The 17928-nt window shown below is 37.6% G+C and overlaps 2 protein-coding genes across 2 annotated transcripts in view; one reads left to right on the forward strand and one right to left on the reverse strand.

Moving 5' to 3' along the window:
- MORC1 (MORC family CW-type zinc finger 1) overlaps window positions 1-17928 on the forward strand; it is a 342077-nt gene that overhangs the window by 134194 nt on the left and 189955 nt on the right.
- Window positions 574-15299, reverse strand: C10H3orf85 (chromosome 10 C3orf85 homolog). The gene is made up of 4 exons (XM_057697691.1): window positions 15236-15299; window positions 15061-15113; window positions 2292-2425; window positions 574-783 (listed from the first exon to the last, which is right to left on the reverse strand). Exons 2-4 carry the CDS (start codon window positions 15107-15109, stop codon window positions 694-696), a joined length of 273 nt encoding a protein of 90 aa, XP_057553674.1. The 5' UTR covers window positions 15110-15113; window positions 15236-15299; the 3' UTR covers window positions 574-693.

The raw sequence follows: 17928 nt of genomic DNA on the forward strand, positions 1-17928 counted from the left end.
TATTATTTCATATTGAAATAAACATAAATATACTACAGACCTGAATGCAAAACCTGCACAAATTTTACAAAATTTCTGAGGAAGACTTACAATTACGTGGCTTCCAGTGGATTCCTAGTCATCATCTGTTTCCCAGTATGAGTTACGATTTTATTCTCTGTTGCCCACAGCAGTGCATCTTTGATTAAAAAAAGTTTCAAAAGTGTGGTCTTGGAATAGACTGGCTTTAGGAAATGACAAGTATTGAAGAAAAGAGGAGAGGACTAGCTTCATTTGAGAGATCCCATTTCCTTCCTTGAATTAAAAGTGAACTAACTCTCAAAGAAGAGGCAATAGAAAGCAAGAGCTATGAACAGAGAGGTTTTTTTCCTTTTTGGACAGTTTTAATGACACGACTGGTTTTGTTTCATAGTTCCTTTTCCCATAAAAGTCCCTTTTTGGTAAATGTTATTACTACAGTCTTTATTTTAGTTCTCATTTTAAGAGCTACCGTTTATCAAGAACTTCTAATTCTAGGTTTCTATGTGGATTTTTGTATTTACTCCTTTCAACAGCTCCATGAGGCAGACATAATAAATAACCTAGCAGATGGTGTGGATTTGCCCTCAGGTCTCCAAAGCTGGTGGTTTGGGTACATCACCGCTTTTTGGCTCCCTCTATTCCTGCTATCCTGGTTGAACCAGCAAAGCACATTTACTGGGCAGTAGACGTGTCAAGGGTGAAACCATTCACATTCAGATAATACTGTGCTGTTGCTTTCAAAGCAGTCCATGTTTCACGAGCCTGCAACAAAAGGAGACTCAAGTCATGATCTCTGAATATTTAGAACACATGTTGCATCAATTATTCTGATTATCATACAGGTATTCCCAAAAGATAGAGAGATTACAGTGAAAGAATAATACCGAGTAAGGTTTGGTTGTCACACTTTTAGTGACCCGTTTACTTCAGTGCTCAAATGTTTTGCAGTAGGTATGGGGCTACAGTATGAACCAATAGAGTCTTGTTACACTATGGTATCTGTCAGTTGATTACAGCAATGGTCTACAATTATAGGCAGGATTATACTTGAAAATTTCAATATTCCATAAAGAAGACACAGTCTACCAGCTTATGTAATTATTTAACTTGCCAGATAAACAAATGTCTTGTTTTAATACCTCTAAATGATCTCTGTTGGAGAAAAACGGACATAAAACTAAATGCATTATTCAAGCTGGTGGTTTTCATCAACAATTGCTAAACAGAAACAAGCTGATCCTAGTAGATGAGTTAAAACCCAGCCAAGCAGAGTAAGCACAGGATCCAGGCCCCAGAAAAACAAGGACATTCAATTTCTTTATGACTTTATACAACACTCATGCCTGGTGATAGTGATGAGAGACTGATACATGTGAAAATAAAGAATAAATAAGTGAAGGAATTAATTAATTAATTGTACACCTTTGTTTTCTAAATTGCTGAATTGTATAGGGAGATCATGAATAACTGAAATCATCAGATAATTCAGCAATTTCATTTGGCCCAGAATTTCAATGTCATCTTCCATCAAAAAGGTAAGAATGAGATAAAACTAGCTAATGAGAGTTTCTTATTTCTCTGGGAGTGAGAATATAAGTAAATAGGAAAATGTACAAAGAGCAAGCAAATGAAGGAATGATATTAAAGGCTTGGTTAATTACCATGATGGAAAATTATTTACTGAACAGCTAAGAGGAAACTAAAATGTGGTCATGATCCATCCATCTATCTACCCAAACACGTAATAATTAATTCACTGAAATTTGAGAATAATGACCTAGGTAGGGAGATTGGGTACACGAGACAAATGATTCCAGGGTGACATTTGAGAGCTATTCACATGTGAACAGCCTGCAAAGGGGAAAGAAGAAGGAAGAATAAGTGCCTTCCAGGGAAGAAGGAAAAGACTTCAGAAAGGAGGAGACATCTAATCTTAATCTTGAAGGAGGAGGTGGAATTTAGTAGACAAAAGCTACTTCGTGGGGAAGGAAGAGCAGGTATAGTTCAGGGCAGCCAGAGAAAAAACAGGAATTGGGCTGGTGGTGTGTTAATGCCAGCTGATGCCACACCTATTTAAAAAGAGAGATGGTGTGTACGTATAGCTGAATCACTTTGTCGTACATCTGAAAGTAACACAACATTGTTAATCAACTGTACTCCAATATAAAATAAAAAGTTAAAAAAAATCAAAAAATTTAAAAAAAACTTTCAAAAAATAAAAAATATAAAAAGAGAGATGATGAAGGGCCATCTGTTTCTAATGCAAATACCTGATCAGCCAGTGTGTTTCCCCACGTATTCGGACTGAGATCTGGGTCCCAGTAATCCTGCAAATATATGTGTCTTTTGAGACGTAGGAACTGGTTTGCTGGGTCCTCCAATAAAAATGGTGCTCCCAACGTTCCTGTAATTGAGTTCAATTAGCACAGCATCTTTTAAGGCAGTAGTTTACATCTCAACGTTTCCTCTTAAAGAAATTGTGTCCTCTTAAAGCAGCTGTGGTCTTTGGGAGGATGGGCAACTGAGAAGGAAACTCTGGAAAAGCTATGCCCGGGGGAGATGGCTGCTCCTCAGTCCTTTGGCATCATTGTACTGTCACAACCCTATGTGACCTGCATATCGTACAGCAGGAGAGCCAGTGCTGTGTGGTGGATGGAGAAGATTTTCAGAGTTTCAGTTCATGCATGGGAGCCTGCAGACTTAAATTCACATTTCAGCTCTGTCACTTTTTTAGGCAAGTTGTTTAGTTTCTCTGAGCTCTAATTTTCTTGTCTGTAAAGAGGTATAGTAATATTGAAAACAATAATAACACAGTAAGACAATAACGGGCTTACTATAAGGATTGGATCCATTAAAAGATGTAAGCCACTTAGTTCAAAGCTGGAAGTCTACAATCTTATCCTTGCTTTCCTAGCCTGCCAAAATAGAACGTATCTTTCATTTTGAAGTAGAGTGATCCCATCTGACACTGTAGTTAAAATTGTTCACATCGATAGAGCCTTCTTTAAATCAAACAGGCTTGTATTTTCTATCTTCTTCCCACTCTAGAATTAAGAAAAAAATAATTTTTAAAACCCGTACTTCTTTAGGATGTTGAAAGGTCAACAGTCTATATTGTGCTTTCATTCTTAAATAAAACACAATCATGTTCAGAGTTGAATCGATATAAAGGAAGGACATACTTCTGACTTATTCATGGTAACAATATAATCTGTTCATTGCTTGTCATAAAGAAGCATCTATTATGAGTATAATTGCAGGTAATGTTACATTAGGCACTCTACATCTTCATCATTAACAAATCTTCATTGACCAATAATCTGTATAGATCAGGGTTACAGTGAGCTATAAGATATGAAACCTCCCTTCTTTAGGAGAGGGGATGAGGGGTCCAAGATACAAAATAAAACGAGGCAACATGGGATTTGATTGTGTTAAGGGAGCTTAGGAGAAGGTGTGGATATGAAGCACTGGAGCACTGGAGCACAAGCAGACATTTTCATGGTCAGGGAAATTGCTTAACCTATTCCTTGAAGAAAATATTATATTTATCATAATGGGTGAAGGGGCACGTCTTTTAATTTGAAGCCGAAAGAATAATGTGAACAAAGTTACGGCATTAGATCTATAAGACTGGGACTTCCCTGGTGGCGCAGTGGTTAAGAATCCACCGGCCAATGCAGGGGACACGGGTCCAATCCCTGGTCCGGGAAGATCCCACATGCCATGGAGCAACTAAGCCCGTGTGCCACAACTACTGAAGCCTGCGCGATGCCTAGAGCGCAAGCTCCGTAACAAGAGAAGCCACCTCAATGAGAAGCCCGTGCACAGCGACAAAGAGTAGCCCCCGCTCACCATAACTAGAGAAAGCCCGTGTGTACCAACAAAGACCCAATGCAGCCAATCAATAAATTAAAAAAGAAATCTACAAGACCGATGTCTGAAAACAGTGGTTAGAGGTGGCTGGATTAGAGTTATAAATAAATAAATAAAATCAGTTAACATTTATTGAGCATCGTGCTAAATATTTTACCTGAATTACCTTATTTAATACCCACAACAAACCTAAGAAGTGGTACTGTCAATCATTTTATTTTGTAGACAAGGAAACTAAGGCACAGAAAAGTTACGTAGTATGTTCAAGGTCACAGAGCTAGTGGGAGAAGGAGATGGAATTCTCCCTTCAGAACCACTTGCACTATATTATTACTAAGAGGGAGGAATGCTTGGGGCCAGATGACACTATCAATAATTATAAAAATATTTTGTGTTTGTAGTAAAAAAGGAAATAATCATTCCTTGCACATCCCTTATGATCTCATGCTTTCCCAAGCTTGGCCTTGAGCTCTAAGCAGGTTTCTAGTTATCGGCTGTATTATTTCTAGTTTAATTTGTCAATCTAGTAAGCTCTAGTTCTAAACAGGTATTGAAAATGACAGCGTCTCTGGATATTATACATCAGTGAAGCTGCCTCTGGGTGCAGAACACTGTACTACTAATGGAGGATTGAAAAATGACTCAGATTTATTCTCCATTTATAAAAAGTTAGCAGTTTTATTTATTCAGTGATGCAAAAAATAAAAACCAGACATCAGCTTCAGAAGATAATAGTAACAGATGCCAGAAGTAATACTGACCTGCTGCTAGGTAATCTAATCAATGTAATCAAACTAGCATGTCTGTGGAAGCCATCCTCTGAGATGATCCCCGAAGATCGCTGCCTCCTAGTATTCTTGTCCTATGTGGTCCCCTCTTTCACTTAGTAGGGCTGACCTGTGTAACCAGGGGGTATTGAGGCAGTGACAGTGTGTGACTTCTGTGGCTAAGACCTAAAAGACATTACAGCTTCTGCCGTGCACCGCTCTTGGATCGCTTGCTCTAAGGGCAGTCAGCTGCCGTGTTGTGAGGGTACTCAAGCACCCCCGAGGGAGAGGCCCCCATGTCAAGGAACTGAAGTGTCCCACCAACAGTCATGTAAGTGAACCACCTGGGAACCTGATGCTTTTGCTCCAGTCAAACCTAAAGAAGACCACAGCCCCCATTAATGTCTTTATTGCAACCTCATGAGAGATCCTGAGTCAGAACCTAAGACACTTCTAAATTGCTGACCCTGAGAAACTGTGAAAATGTTTGTTATTTTAAGTTCCTAAGGTGGGGGGAAATTAGTTATGCTGTGGTAGATAACAATACAATGCATTATGTGCACTAACTAATGTCAAGGTAAACTGCTAATCACCAGAGTTGAGACTAGGATGAGGCAAGTGAGGTCAGTAGGGCATAAAATATAGGAAGGAATTAATTCACATGGAAAATGAACTTATGGTTACCAAAGGGGATAGCGGGGTGATGGGGGGGGGGTGAAGAGATAAAACAACAAGGACCTGCTGTATAGCACAGGAGAGTATACTCAATATCTTGTAATAGGCTATAATGGAAAAGAATCTGAAAAAGAATATATATGTATATGTAAACACATGTATTATAACTGAATCGCTTTGCTGTGCACTTGAAACTAAAGCAGCATCGTAAATGAACTATACCGCAATTTTAAAAATACAAAAAAAAGAAGGAATTAACTTTTAAGGTTATACAAATTCTGTGCCATAAGACCTCCACTTGCGTCACCCCACTTCCTACTCCGATAGCCATCATTGCATGGAAGGATAAACGATAAATAGTCCTTGCCACTAAGGAACTCACATTATATTCACAGTTTAAAAATAATTATAAAAAGATATATTGTGACTAGATATCTGAAGGGGAAGTGATTAGTTCCAATATTGGTAGGAAGACCTCACAGAGGAGTTGGTTTTGAGTTAAGTTTCAAAGGATGTAAGGTTTCCACAGCCAGGAGGGAGGGCGTGGAAGCAAAGAGCATACCTTCCAGGCTGAGGAAGCTTGGAGAGAGAGGAACAGAGGAGCAGAGTAAGGCACAGGCTCAATGACCCTCACTTTGCCAAGTGATTGGAAGATAGGGTTGTTTGTGGTGTAGATGTGTCAGAGATAATGTTGGAAAGATAAGCTGGAGCTCCGTTCAGCAGGGTTATTACCGTCATACCAAGGAGCTTGGACTTTACTCTGTGAATAATTATCATTTCTGAACAAGAAAAATGACAGGACAAGATATACTTTTAAAATTGTTTTCTTGTGACAAAATATACATAGCATAAAACTTACCATTTGAACCATTTTTTATTGTACAATTTAGTGGCATCAAGTATATCCGCAACGTTGTACAACCATCACCACTATCTCCAGACTTTTTTATCACCCCCAATAGAAACTCTGTACCCTTTAAACAGTAATTCCCATTACCCTCTCCCCCAGCCCCTGGTAATTAATTTCTGTCTCAATGAATTTCCTCATTCTAGGTACCTCAGTAAGAGGAGCCAGGCAGCGTTTGTCCTTTTGTGTCTGACTTACTTCAGTTAGTGTAACGTCTTCAAGGTTTATCCGTGTTGCAGCATGGGCCAGCGTTTCATTACTTTTTAAGGCTGAATAATATTGTGTATGTATATGTCAATATTTTGTTTATCTATTCACAGATTAACCTTTGAAAATTCCTTTGTCAGTGGTGTGGAAGACACGTGGTAAAAGGAAGAGAGCAGAGTGAGGGACACAAAGTTGGAGGCTTTTTGAATAGCCCAGATGAGAGATTAGTAGGAGCTGAATCAGGTGTGACAGCAGGTATGGGAAGACGGTATTGATTTGGAGAGAATAGGCAACTCTCATGCATTTGGGCTGATTTCTGTGGATGAAATTACATCAAAATTTTGGTGTGAGCTGGGATGTGTTAATAAGTGACTTTTCAGATTTCTCTTTATTCTCTTTGAAGGAAAGGTGTTAGTTACAGTGTTACAAGTTTAATGTAGATTTTTTTTCTGTTTAAAAAAAAGGGAAACAAAAGCATTGGCTACTAGGCCAGTAGACCCAATACTGTCAATATCCAATAAATATTTCTAAGTAAATTGTTTAGAATGTAATTTATAGCACATAAGAAAGTACAGTAATTGCTTAAAATAGTGTTACTTGGAATCATCCAAAAGTAAAACCAGTATTCTGTACCATAATTATCCTGGTGCATTGTACAATAACTAATAAAAAAAATGCCATTACATAAATCTTGGCAGAGAGTTGTGCTTTAAAATATAAGCCATAGCTATTTTAAGCTCTAATAATACTGTCTTTTGTAAATTTACCATCTCTTTGCTCACGGAAAATGTTTCATCTCATCTTCCTCCCACCTCCCCGAACAAAGCTCCTACCTCAGCATTATGCGCCCAACAGGCACCCAATAAATATTAATTGGCAGTGATAATAACATCACCCACGAGAGAGACAGAAAGCAGTATTTATTATTCTGCTTTACAAATGAGAAAATTGACACACAGAGATGAAATGACTCACTCAAGGTCACATAGTAAGTCAGTGGCAGGGCTGGAAATAAAATGCAAGTAATATAGAAGGGCATGCTATTATCCTCTCTGCTTGAGAAATTTCCCCTCCCTTTTTCATTCTGCCTGATCAACCTTGAAAGTTAGTGAGAGCAAGATCAGAGTTTTGTGTTTGTAAGCCTATATAATACTGCTGGGGATTGAAAACTGAACCCTGAGTTTTATTACTCTTTTGGTTTTTAAGTGTGTGTGTGTGTTTTAATGTAGGCAATATCATCCAGGTTAGTTTTAAACTTTATAATCATAAGCTATAAAAAAATCTTCCATTCTTTCTTTCCAACTCCCTACATACCCTCTTTGCTTTCATCCTGTATCATAGTCAGTTTTAATAGGACCTGTCAAGCTTCATCCTATTATTTAAACATTTCTGGAATATCCTCTGCAGAGAAGTCTGTATGGTAGAAATAAGGCAGACACTTCAGAGTATGGAGAGATTTGAGATCACAGCTCTCCCCATGCAAGCCCAGAAGGATCAGAGATCCAGCCCAGCAATGACTAGTTAGGTCACTAAGCCACTTCTTACTCCTGAACCTCCATTTTATGCTCTGCAAAACGAGGCTGGATCATATGATCTCTGAGGTCTCTTTCAACTCTAATATTTTGAACTGGAATATGTTCATAATGTATAGGCCATTAACTGAAAATTACTTTCTGCCTATGGTGTTATATCATTGGAAGCATATAGAATATGCCAAGTGGGCACAGCCCCTACAACTGTCAAGGAATTTACATGCTGAGACTTAATTCTGTCTGAACAGAGACAGACAGAAATAAGTGAAAGGGAAGTCAACATAGACCTAGCCAATAATTAAAGCAAAACAAATACAAATGTATTCCCATTAGGCGCAAGGAGAATAGTGCCTATGGCAGGCTGATAGGCAGTGTGGAAGTGGGGGAAGCTGTGTAATTAGAAGTGGAAGGACTCCCTGTTATTGCCATCACCCAGGGGAGGTTGAAAAAGAGTCTTTAAATTTGATGATGGAGAAATGACTGAATAGTCTATATACCATGCTCATGATGATGAAATAGTCTATATGTCACACTCACGACCATTCCTACTTGTAGTAGGAACCTATACACTAAAAAGTTCAGAAAGCCTGATGTGAAACTTAAGACACAGAATGAAAGGGCAGAGTCTGATGGCAGAGTCCTTTTTCTCCCATGCAGAGGGGGCTCATTTAGAGCTCCCTCTTGGTAAATCCAAGAGGCATAACTTGGCATGTCTAGCTTATTCTTCCTTTTTCCTCTTGAGATTGAGCTGCCCTCAGAGGGCGCACTTTCTGTTCTGGTTCTGCAACATGAAATTATATATGAAATTCGCAAAATTCTGGGGTCCAGTCACCTGGCTCTTTATATATTTATACTATGCTACATTTTCCTAGTTAGCCTTTATCAGAGATAAAGAAATGGGTTGCCTTCCATAATCAACTCTGATTTATTTCTCAACTTGATCAAAACCAGGACCACGAAGGTGAGTGCTGCATGTCAGAAGGTGTCAGAGAATCCAACAGGCCTGTTGTCACAGAGCCTCACTAAGAAACGGGCAAAAAAAGAAAAAGAGCACAGACCAGGGCACTCCACAGCAGGAACTGTCATCCCTGGGTGGCCACAACTGTAAATTCCTTCCCTCATGTAACCTTCAGTGTCTGTGAAGGATTCAGTGGGGACAGAAGACACTAAAAGTCTGGCAGATTCACAAGCTAGGCCCACATCTAGCTATTTCCCTTAGGAGCTGGGTGATACTGAAGTTTGTACTAGTGTTGGAGATAAGCACTACAGTCCTGCCACAAAATCAAAATTATTTAGGAGTGGGATTCTGGAAGTAAAGTACTTAGCACTCAGTATAAGCAGTTAAAGAAAATATTTATTATTTACTATTTTGTTGGACTGAGTCTCAGTCCCTGTCATTAAAATGTTTGTCTTTAAAAAAAGATGAAATAAGTGCCCAGGCAATTGTGTGTGCCTGTAAATTAAGTACTAAAATAAAGTATAAATGGTCATTAGGAATTAAGTACAGAAGAGGATGAGGAGAAAAGAATATACAGATTGTCTTAACAATATGATAAAATTTTCAAAGACCTCTCTAACTGCAGGAGAAATTTATAATTTTGTGAGAGATTAAAATACTCATGTTTAGATTTAAATTTTTTGGACTTGAATATTCTCTGAGTTAAGAAAAGAATTTTCTTTACAAACAATGAAATTGTTATTTTTTTCCTTTGCATTGTAAACTTTAATCAGTGACCCGAAACTTTATGGTAGAAGATTGAGGAGTTGTATTTTAGTATAATGGATTCTCTCACTTTGCTGTAATTCACATAAAATTCAGAGAGAGAGAGAGGGAGAAGAAATTTGGATTGTGAGAGAAAAACTGGGAAGAAGAAAAAAGAAAGATGAAGAGAGAAATCAAGAAAAGAAATCAAAGGAAGGAGAGACAAAAGAAGAGAAGTTACAAAGGTTACAAAAGGTGAAAAGCCATGGGGAAAGGGCAGGGCAAATAGGGGAAGTATAGGCAGAAAATAAAGAGGGCCGATGGAAGTGAACTGGAAAAAAAGAGGTGGTGCTGAACTGCAGGGCCAGCTTACAAATCCCCATGATCTTATTAAACTGTCTGTTAATAAAACACTTTTGAAACTGAACTTTTAACTCGGGAACTTCGTCTTTATTGATGTTACCTTTGCCGATGTGTTGAGTACTTTGAAAAGCAAACAGAAACTGGTATTACTTGAGTTTAACTTCAATCTGTTTTCATGCGCTCTCAGTGCACTAACACACACCCACATACGTGCTCACATGCATGGCCACGTAATTCCCTGGGGCATATTTTTGAAACTGGCAGGTCTTTTATTAGTTTTGAATCTTGTGGACAGAGACATCTGTGACTCATGAAAGGCAGTATTTCATATGATTCAATCAGTGGTGACTCCTTCTGGGTCACTGTCTGCATGTGTGTAGATGGAATTCCCAACCTTAGAGCCATGAGCATGTGTATAGGAAAACAGCTTTTTCGGCAATATCCAGAGTGCTCAGTGAATCTAGTCACAGGCAGTATATTTTTTCTCCAACCAATTTATTTTCCAGTTTACTCTCACTACCCACTTTCTTGAGAGCATCAGTCTTAATCTTAAGCCAAAGTGAGTAGATTAAATTAAGAATAAAATCTTTATATAATAAACTAGAACTATATCAGGGAATACAGGCTCTCCCTGGAGGAGGGCTGCAGTGACGACTGAGGAGGTCCATTCTTACTATGCAGAGAAGAAGGCAAAGGGAAGGTTCAGAGGTGCTGACAGGGTTGTGGGGAAGAAAATGTGAGCTTACAAACAAAAAAACCTTTCAAGACAAACTGGCCTATGGAACTATGCTAGAGAAACAGGACAAAGGCAGTTTATTTTTGCCCCTGACTAAAACCAGAAGGCATACTTGTACTTTATGGATAGATCTGACCTTAAGCCAACAATATGGGCATGAACCCCCAAATTGTTTCATGGATGGGTCAACCTCAGGGACCACTTTACTTACTCAGTGAAGCACTTTCCAAATATATGCATTGGCCATATTTCCTCTTTATGAGAAATAGGGCTGTTCTTTTTTAAAAGTGCCCTGTTACAATACTGTAAAACTATAGTTACCAAAACAGTATGGTATTGGCATAAAAACAGATATATGAGAATAGAGAGCACAGAAATAAAGCCACATACCTACAGTCAATTAATCTTTGACAAAGGAGGCAAGAATATACAGTGGAAAAAAGTCTCTTTAGCAAGTTGTGTTGGGAAAGCCGACAGCCACATGTAAATCGATTAAGTTAGAACACTCCCTCATACCATACACAAGAAATAAACTCAAAATGATTTAAAGACTTAAGTATAAGACCTGACACCATAAAACATCTAGAAGAGAACATAGGTAAGACATTCTCTGACATAAATTGTAGCAATGTTTTCTTGGTTAGTCTCCCAAGGCAAAAAAAAAAAAAAAAAAAATACAAAATGAAAGCAAAAACAAACAAATGAGACCTAATTAAACTTAAAAGCTTTTGCACAGCAAAGGAAACTATAAACAAAATGAAAAGGCAACCTACAGATTGGGAGAAAATATTTGCAAACAATGCAATCAACAAGGGCTTACTTTCCAAAATATACAAACAGCTCATACAACTCAGTATCAACTAAACAACCCAATCAAAAAATGGGCAGAAGACCTAAATAGACATTTCTCCAAAGAAGATAAACAGATGGCCAACAGGCACATGAAAAGATGCTCAACATTGCTAATTATTAGAGAAATGTAAATCAAAACTACAGTGAGGTACCACCTTACACCAGTTAGAACAGCCACCATCAGAAAGTCTACAAATAACAAATGTTGGAGAGGGTGTGGAGAAAAGGGAACCTTCCTACGCTGTTGCCGGGAATATAAATTGGTACAGCCACTATGGAAACTGTCTGGAGGTTCCTTAAAAAACTAAAAATAGAATTATTGTATGATCCAACAATCCCACTCCTGGGCATATATCCAGAAAAGATGGAAACTCTAATTTGAAACGATACATGCACCCCAATGTTCAGAGCAGTACCATTTACAATAGCCAAGACAAGGAAGCAACCTAAGTTTCCATTGACAAATGAATGGATAAAGAAGATGTGGTACATACATACAATGGCATATTACTCAACCATAAAAAGAATGAACTAATGCCATTTGCAGCAACATGGATGGACCTAGAGATGATCATACTCAGTGAAGTAAGTCAGACAAAGACAAATATCATATGATATCACTTATTTGTGGAAGCTAAAAAAATGATACACATGAACTTATTTATGAAAGAGAAATAGACTCACAAACATAGAAAACAGTGTTATGCTTACCAGAGTGGGAAAGAGGGAGGGATGAATTTGGAGTTTTGGATTAACAGATACACACTACTACATAAAAAGTAGATAACCAACAAGGACTTACTGTATAACACAGGGAACTATATTTAGTATCTTGTAATAAACTATAGTGGAAAGAAATATGAATCTGAATCACTTTGCTATATACCCGAAATTAAAACAACATTGTAAATCAACTATCCTTCAAAAAAACTAAAAATTAAAAAAAAAGTGCACTGTTGAGCTGGAACAAGTTGGATTTGGGACTTTTCTTTAAATCAGTACAACTAGGAACTCTTCCTGGTCATGTCCTGGTTTGGCTCCATTTTCTCTTATAAAATCACCCAGCTCCTTAACTTCTGACCTTTTCTTGTGGAACCAATGGCTACCGTATTGGCTGTATTTTTTCGGGAGGTTGTGTGCTCTGCTGCCTATCTGATGCCTGTATATCCCATACCCAGCCCTGCAGTGACAGAGGGGACAGTTGGTATAGCAGAAAGAAGAGTTTTGTTCTCTGAAGACCTGGATGTAAAATTTAGATGTGAATCTGTCATTGACCATTGACTGACTGTGTAGCTTGGTCATTTAACTTCTCTAAGCCTCAGTTTTCTCTTTGTATAATGAGACTCATAACACCTATTTTCAGAGGGATTATGAGAGTTGACCTAAGGTAACGTATGGAAAGCCCCTGACACGTAATAAAAGATTTAAAATAGTAATGTTACTATTTGATGACTTCTTATAGAAAGCAATTCTTGACCTAAATGCTAAAGAGAGGGTTATTGTTTTCTTTTGTTTTTTAATCAAATCATGACACTTGGACTTCTAATTGTCTGAACAAGGAATCAGCCCCAATGTGTAAAAGTTACTATTTTGAGAAAATCAGTAAAATAATTTGGGGACTCTGCTCATAAATTTAATTACTTGAGTAGCCTCTTCAGCATTCCCACTAGGAAAATGGGTAATGAGATCTTTTCCCTACTTACTTCAAATTAAGTTCTAGACAAAAGTAATTTATTAGACAACTAATCTGTAACATAGAAAACTTTTTTTTAATAATAAAAACAACCTTTTAAAAATTGTCGTTTTCTCATGGCAAGCAGAAGGGCTCCTGGGAAGTGCAGATGAATAGGCTACATTCTTAAATGAAAAGGTGTGTGTGTGGTGGGGGGGAAACAAAGTTGATTCAAGCTGTTATTTCCTACTTTAGAGCTATGTGACTTAGAAAATGTCAGTTAAACTAGTTTTTAGTGTAACAAATGAATCTGGTTCTAAAGACGGCAGTCTCCTCCACCTGCAGGCAGTAAAGGCTTCTCTCCTGAGATCTGAAGGGTTAATCCAGCAGTGTCAACATCCCTCTATCCTTGGGTTCTGATCTGCAACTTGTTCTTTCGTGAACTTCAACTACCTAATTTTGTTTATTTACTTATTTATCAAGTAAAGTCAGTCAAACCAGTTGTCTTTATAGGTAGACATATTTTCTTCTCAGCCAGAGTTAAAGTTAATTCCAATTTGTTTTTAAAGAAAGTCTATAAAAGTCAATTTGCAGAATCCCTTTCCTTTTGGCTGGTATTTTTGACCCTGCCATGTTCACAGGTGAATGTGGACCAACTGTAGTGCTTTTACCCTTGCAGTCATCCACTATCATTCACTCTAAAGTCAGCTGCATTGGGTCAACAGTTAAGGCAAAGCATTGTAATGATGGATTATAACCAGCCCATGACTTCAATTTACAGTTACTCCTCAGATACGCTCTTAAACTGAGCCAGCCTCACTTTCTTCAGCTGGAGGTGTGGGCTGTAACTGGGTATGACTCTATATGCCTTGATGATAATTGTTTAATAATAACTTGGCTAAAATTTGCTGAATCATTTATTTAAATGTGTCCTAAATGCAAAGTGCAATATAGATGATTAAAACTCTTTGTTAAAATTAGTCATATGCTTAGGAATAAAGAGCTAATTATATACACACACATATATATGTATATACACATAGCTAGATTCATACTTTAGATATAGATATACTGTATATATCTATTTATCTGTGTGTGTATCTCAAGCAAAATACATATTTCTTTTGCTTGGGTCTCAAGCTCATGATAAAAAGTAAAAATTTATTCCGATTTAAGCACCTTCATCAGAAGTATTTATAAATTATAAAGATTCAAGCATGAAAATACTTTATACCTTTGTAAGTATTTGTGGATTTGGATACAAAATGACCTCTCAGTTCAATTCAGATATAAGCCACTGAGTTCCTGGGTCAATTTGGCAGCAAATCATCTGGTGCCTTCAGCACTTCACTGAGCCACGGCTTGCCTAAAAGGTTAACGAATTCGCACTCTCCAAGTACCTTGAGGTTTCCACATAATTGTATCATGTAAGTATTACAGTTTCTAAAAGGCATTTAAAATTTTTCTTTGTTCAAGGACACCAGAGCACTTCTTTGGAGGCGGCAGTTAAATAGACTTCGTAGCAACAGTAACATGTTAATACATAATTAGGAATAAAATGATCAGACATGCAATTAACACTAACATGTTCAAAACCACAGCATGACACAATAGTTTGGTTTCCCCACTGGTTTAGAATTGGTCTATGAATAAAACATGTTTGTTCATATCTTTAAAAAGTCGAAAGGGGTTATCTATCAGCCTAACAGTTGTAAAAGACATGATAAATAAAAAAGGAATAGGTTCTTACCTATAAGCAATGTTGAACACAGCACCACTTGAAGCATTTTATAGGCCATGATCCTGTTTTGGGAAAAAAAACAAAAACAAAAACAAAAAAATGATTTATTTATTTTAATTTAGACTGAGCAAAGCTTTAGGGCATATTCGGTACTTCCCAGGAATATGAAGCATTTCCTGCATACCTGGAGGCCCTGTGAGCTGAGACAAGTCAGAGAGGCTGCTGCTTGAGACAGCTTTTTATATAACTCCTGCCTTTTTACCCTTTGGACCTTTTGAACTGACTTTTTACAGGCTGTTCTTATATGGGCTGTGTATTTATTTACTAATTTTACCATCCACACAGACTAATGTAAAATTAAAAAACATACCAAAACAAAACAAAACAAAAAAGGTGAGAGAACTGGATCACTTTTACGTGGCTGTGGGGATAAAAAATAAGTCACTTTAGGAAACAGTTTGGCAGTTTCTTACAAATCTGAGCATACAATTACCATACAAGCCAGCAACTGCACCACTGGACACTTATCTCAGTGAAGTGAAGACTTCTGTTCATACGAAAACCTGTATAAGAATGTTCATAGCAGCTTTATTAGTAATAGGCAAAACCTGAAAACAACCCAGATGTCCTTCAACAACTGAATATTAAATACATTGAGATACAGCTATACCATGGATTACTACTCAGCAATAATAATATAATAAAAATTATTGATAGACACAACAACTTGGATGAATCCCAAGGGAATTATGGTGAGTAAAAATAACCAATCTCAACTGATTACTTCCTGTATGGTTCCACTTATATAACCTTCTTGATGCGACAAAATTATAGATGAAGAATGTTTTCGTATTTGCTAGGGATTAGGGATGGAGGCTGGTGGGTGTGGTTATAAAAGGGCAATACGAGGGACGCTTGTGGTGATGAAACTATTCTGTATCTTGACTGTGGTGGTGGATATGCGAACATAAACATGATATGATTGTATCGTCTTTTTAGATTCCATGTATAAGTGATACAAATGAACTGATTTACAAAACAGAAATAGACTGGCAGGCTTCGAAAACAAATTTATGGTTGCCAAAGGGGAAAGGTGGGGAGGAGGGATAAATTAGGAGTTTGGGATTAACATATACACGCTACTATATATAAAATAGATAATCAACAAGGAACTACTGTATAGCACAGGGAACTATATATTTTGTAATAACATATATGGAAAAGAATTAGAAAAAGAATGGATATATGTATATAACTGAATCACTTTGCTGTGCACTTGAAACTAACACACACACAAACATGAGAAAATTGCATAGAACTAAATACACCTCTCTCTCTCTCTCTTACACACATGTACAAATTAATACATATAAGACTGAGGAAATCTGAATAGGATTAGTAGAAAATATCAATGTCAACATCCTGGTTGTGATGTTGCACTGCATTATAGTTTTGCAAAATGTTACCACTGGAGGAAGCTCAGTGAAGGGCACACAGTATTTCTTTGTAGTATTTCTTTTTTTTTAACATTAAAAATTTTTTTTATTTATTTATTTGGCCACATCAGGTCTTAGTTGTGGTGTGGGATCTCTCATTGCAGCACACGGATTTCTCTCCTTGTGGTGCACGGGCTCCAGAGTGTACAGGCTCAGTAGTTGCAGCACACGGGCTTAGTTATCCCTCGGCATGGGAAATCTCAGTTCCCCCACCGGGGATCGAATCTGCGTCCCCTGCATTGGAAGGCGGATTCTCAACCACTGGACCATCAGGGAAGTCCTTCTGTATTATTTCTTACAAGTGCGAATGCTTCTGCAGATCTAAAACTAAAAAGTTTAATTAAAGACAAAGGAATGTTTAGCTGCATGGTAAAATTTGTTTCCAACAAAAGTATATAATGATTAAAATCAGAACACTGTTTTTCATTTTGATTTTTTCAAACAATTCCCTGTTTAGGTGGCATGATTAACAGTTAAATGAATAAATGCATCATCATACAGTTTGTTCTTAACCAAAAACTATGCATCTGTTAGCCAATCTCATCAAGATTATGCAATTGGTAACAAGTAGGTGTAGGGATAGAAAAGTGGTAGGAGAAAACCTTCCTGATGTTTATGTTTGGATCGTAGTGTTTAGAAACCTGGATCTACCTAGCTGGAGCTGTGCTTCCAATTACTGATGGAAAGCTTGGGAAGACAGGTACCTGGAAATAAGCACAGCAAAGTCTTGGCAGCCTATCCCATGAGCCCATCTAGAAAATATTTTGTTGGTGCAACAGCTCCTGCCACGTTGCTGTAAGCCCCCTTGTTTATTACTTAATGGAACAATATACAAATGCAGCTGTGTGATAGACTAGAAGAATCTCAAGAAAACAGAGTGAAAAGTACTTTCTTGTTGTTTAAGATTTACAGAACCAAAGGAGAAATTAATCTTTCTCTCTTCCCCTCTTCCATCATTCTTCAGTTTTGGAACCTAAAATGAGCCTTGTCTGGAGGAGGGATGGGAGCAGGGTTGCATCCTCTTTTATTTTACTTCTTGCACAAAATGGGTCATTAGTTACTTTGGCTGAGATGGATAATGCGAGTATAAAATAATAGTAGTTCTTCCATGAATTATATATATAGTCTCATTTAATCCTCATGACGATTTTATGGTGAATGTATTATGATCATTTTACAGATGTGTAAACTGACGTTCAGAGATGTTTAATAACTTTTGAAGGAGTGTCCAGAAATTACAGGGTGAAACTTTGAACCAGAAGTAGAGTGCTACTTGTGCTTAGAGGCAAAAGCCAGGGAAATGAAACAAATTAGGTGAATGTGACCCCAGTTTGGCCCAAGTGAAGGCGGCCTCAGCAACTCAGGTTCACAGGGGAAGTAA

The sequence above is a fragment of the Hippopotamus amphibius genome, chromosome 10, assembly GCF_030028045.1.
Source record: "Hippopotamus amphibius kiboko isolate mHipAmp2 chromosome 10, mHipAmp2.hap2, whole genome shotgun sequence".
Classification (NCBI taxonomy): Eukaryota; Metazoa; Chordata; class Mammalia; order Artiodactyla; family Hippopotamidae; genus Hippopotamus; species Hippopotamus amphibius.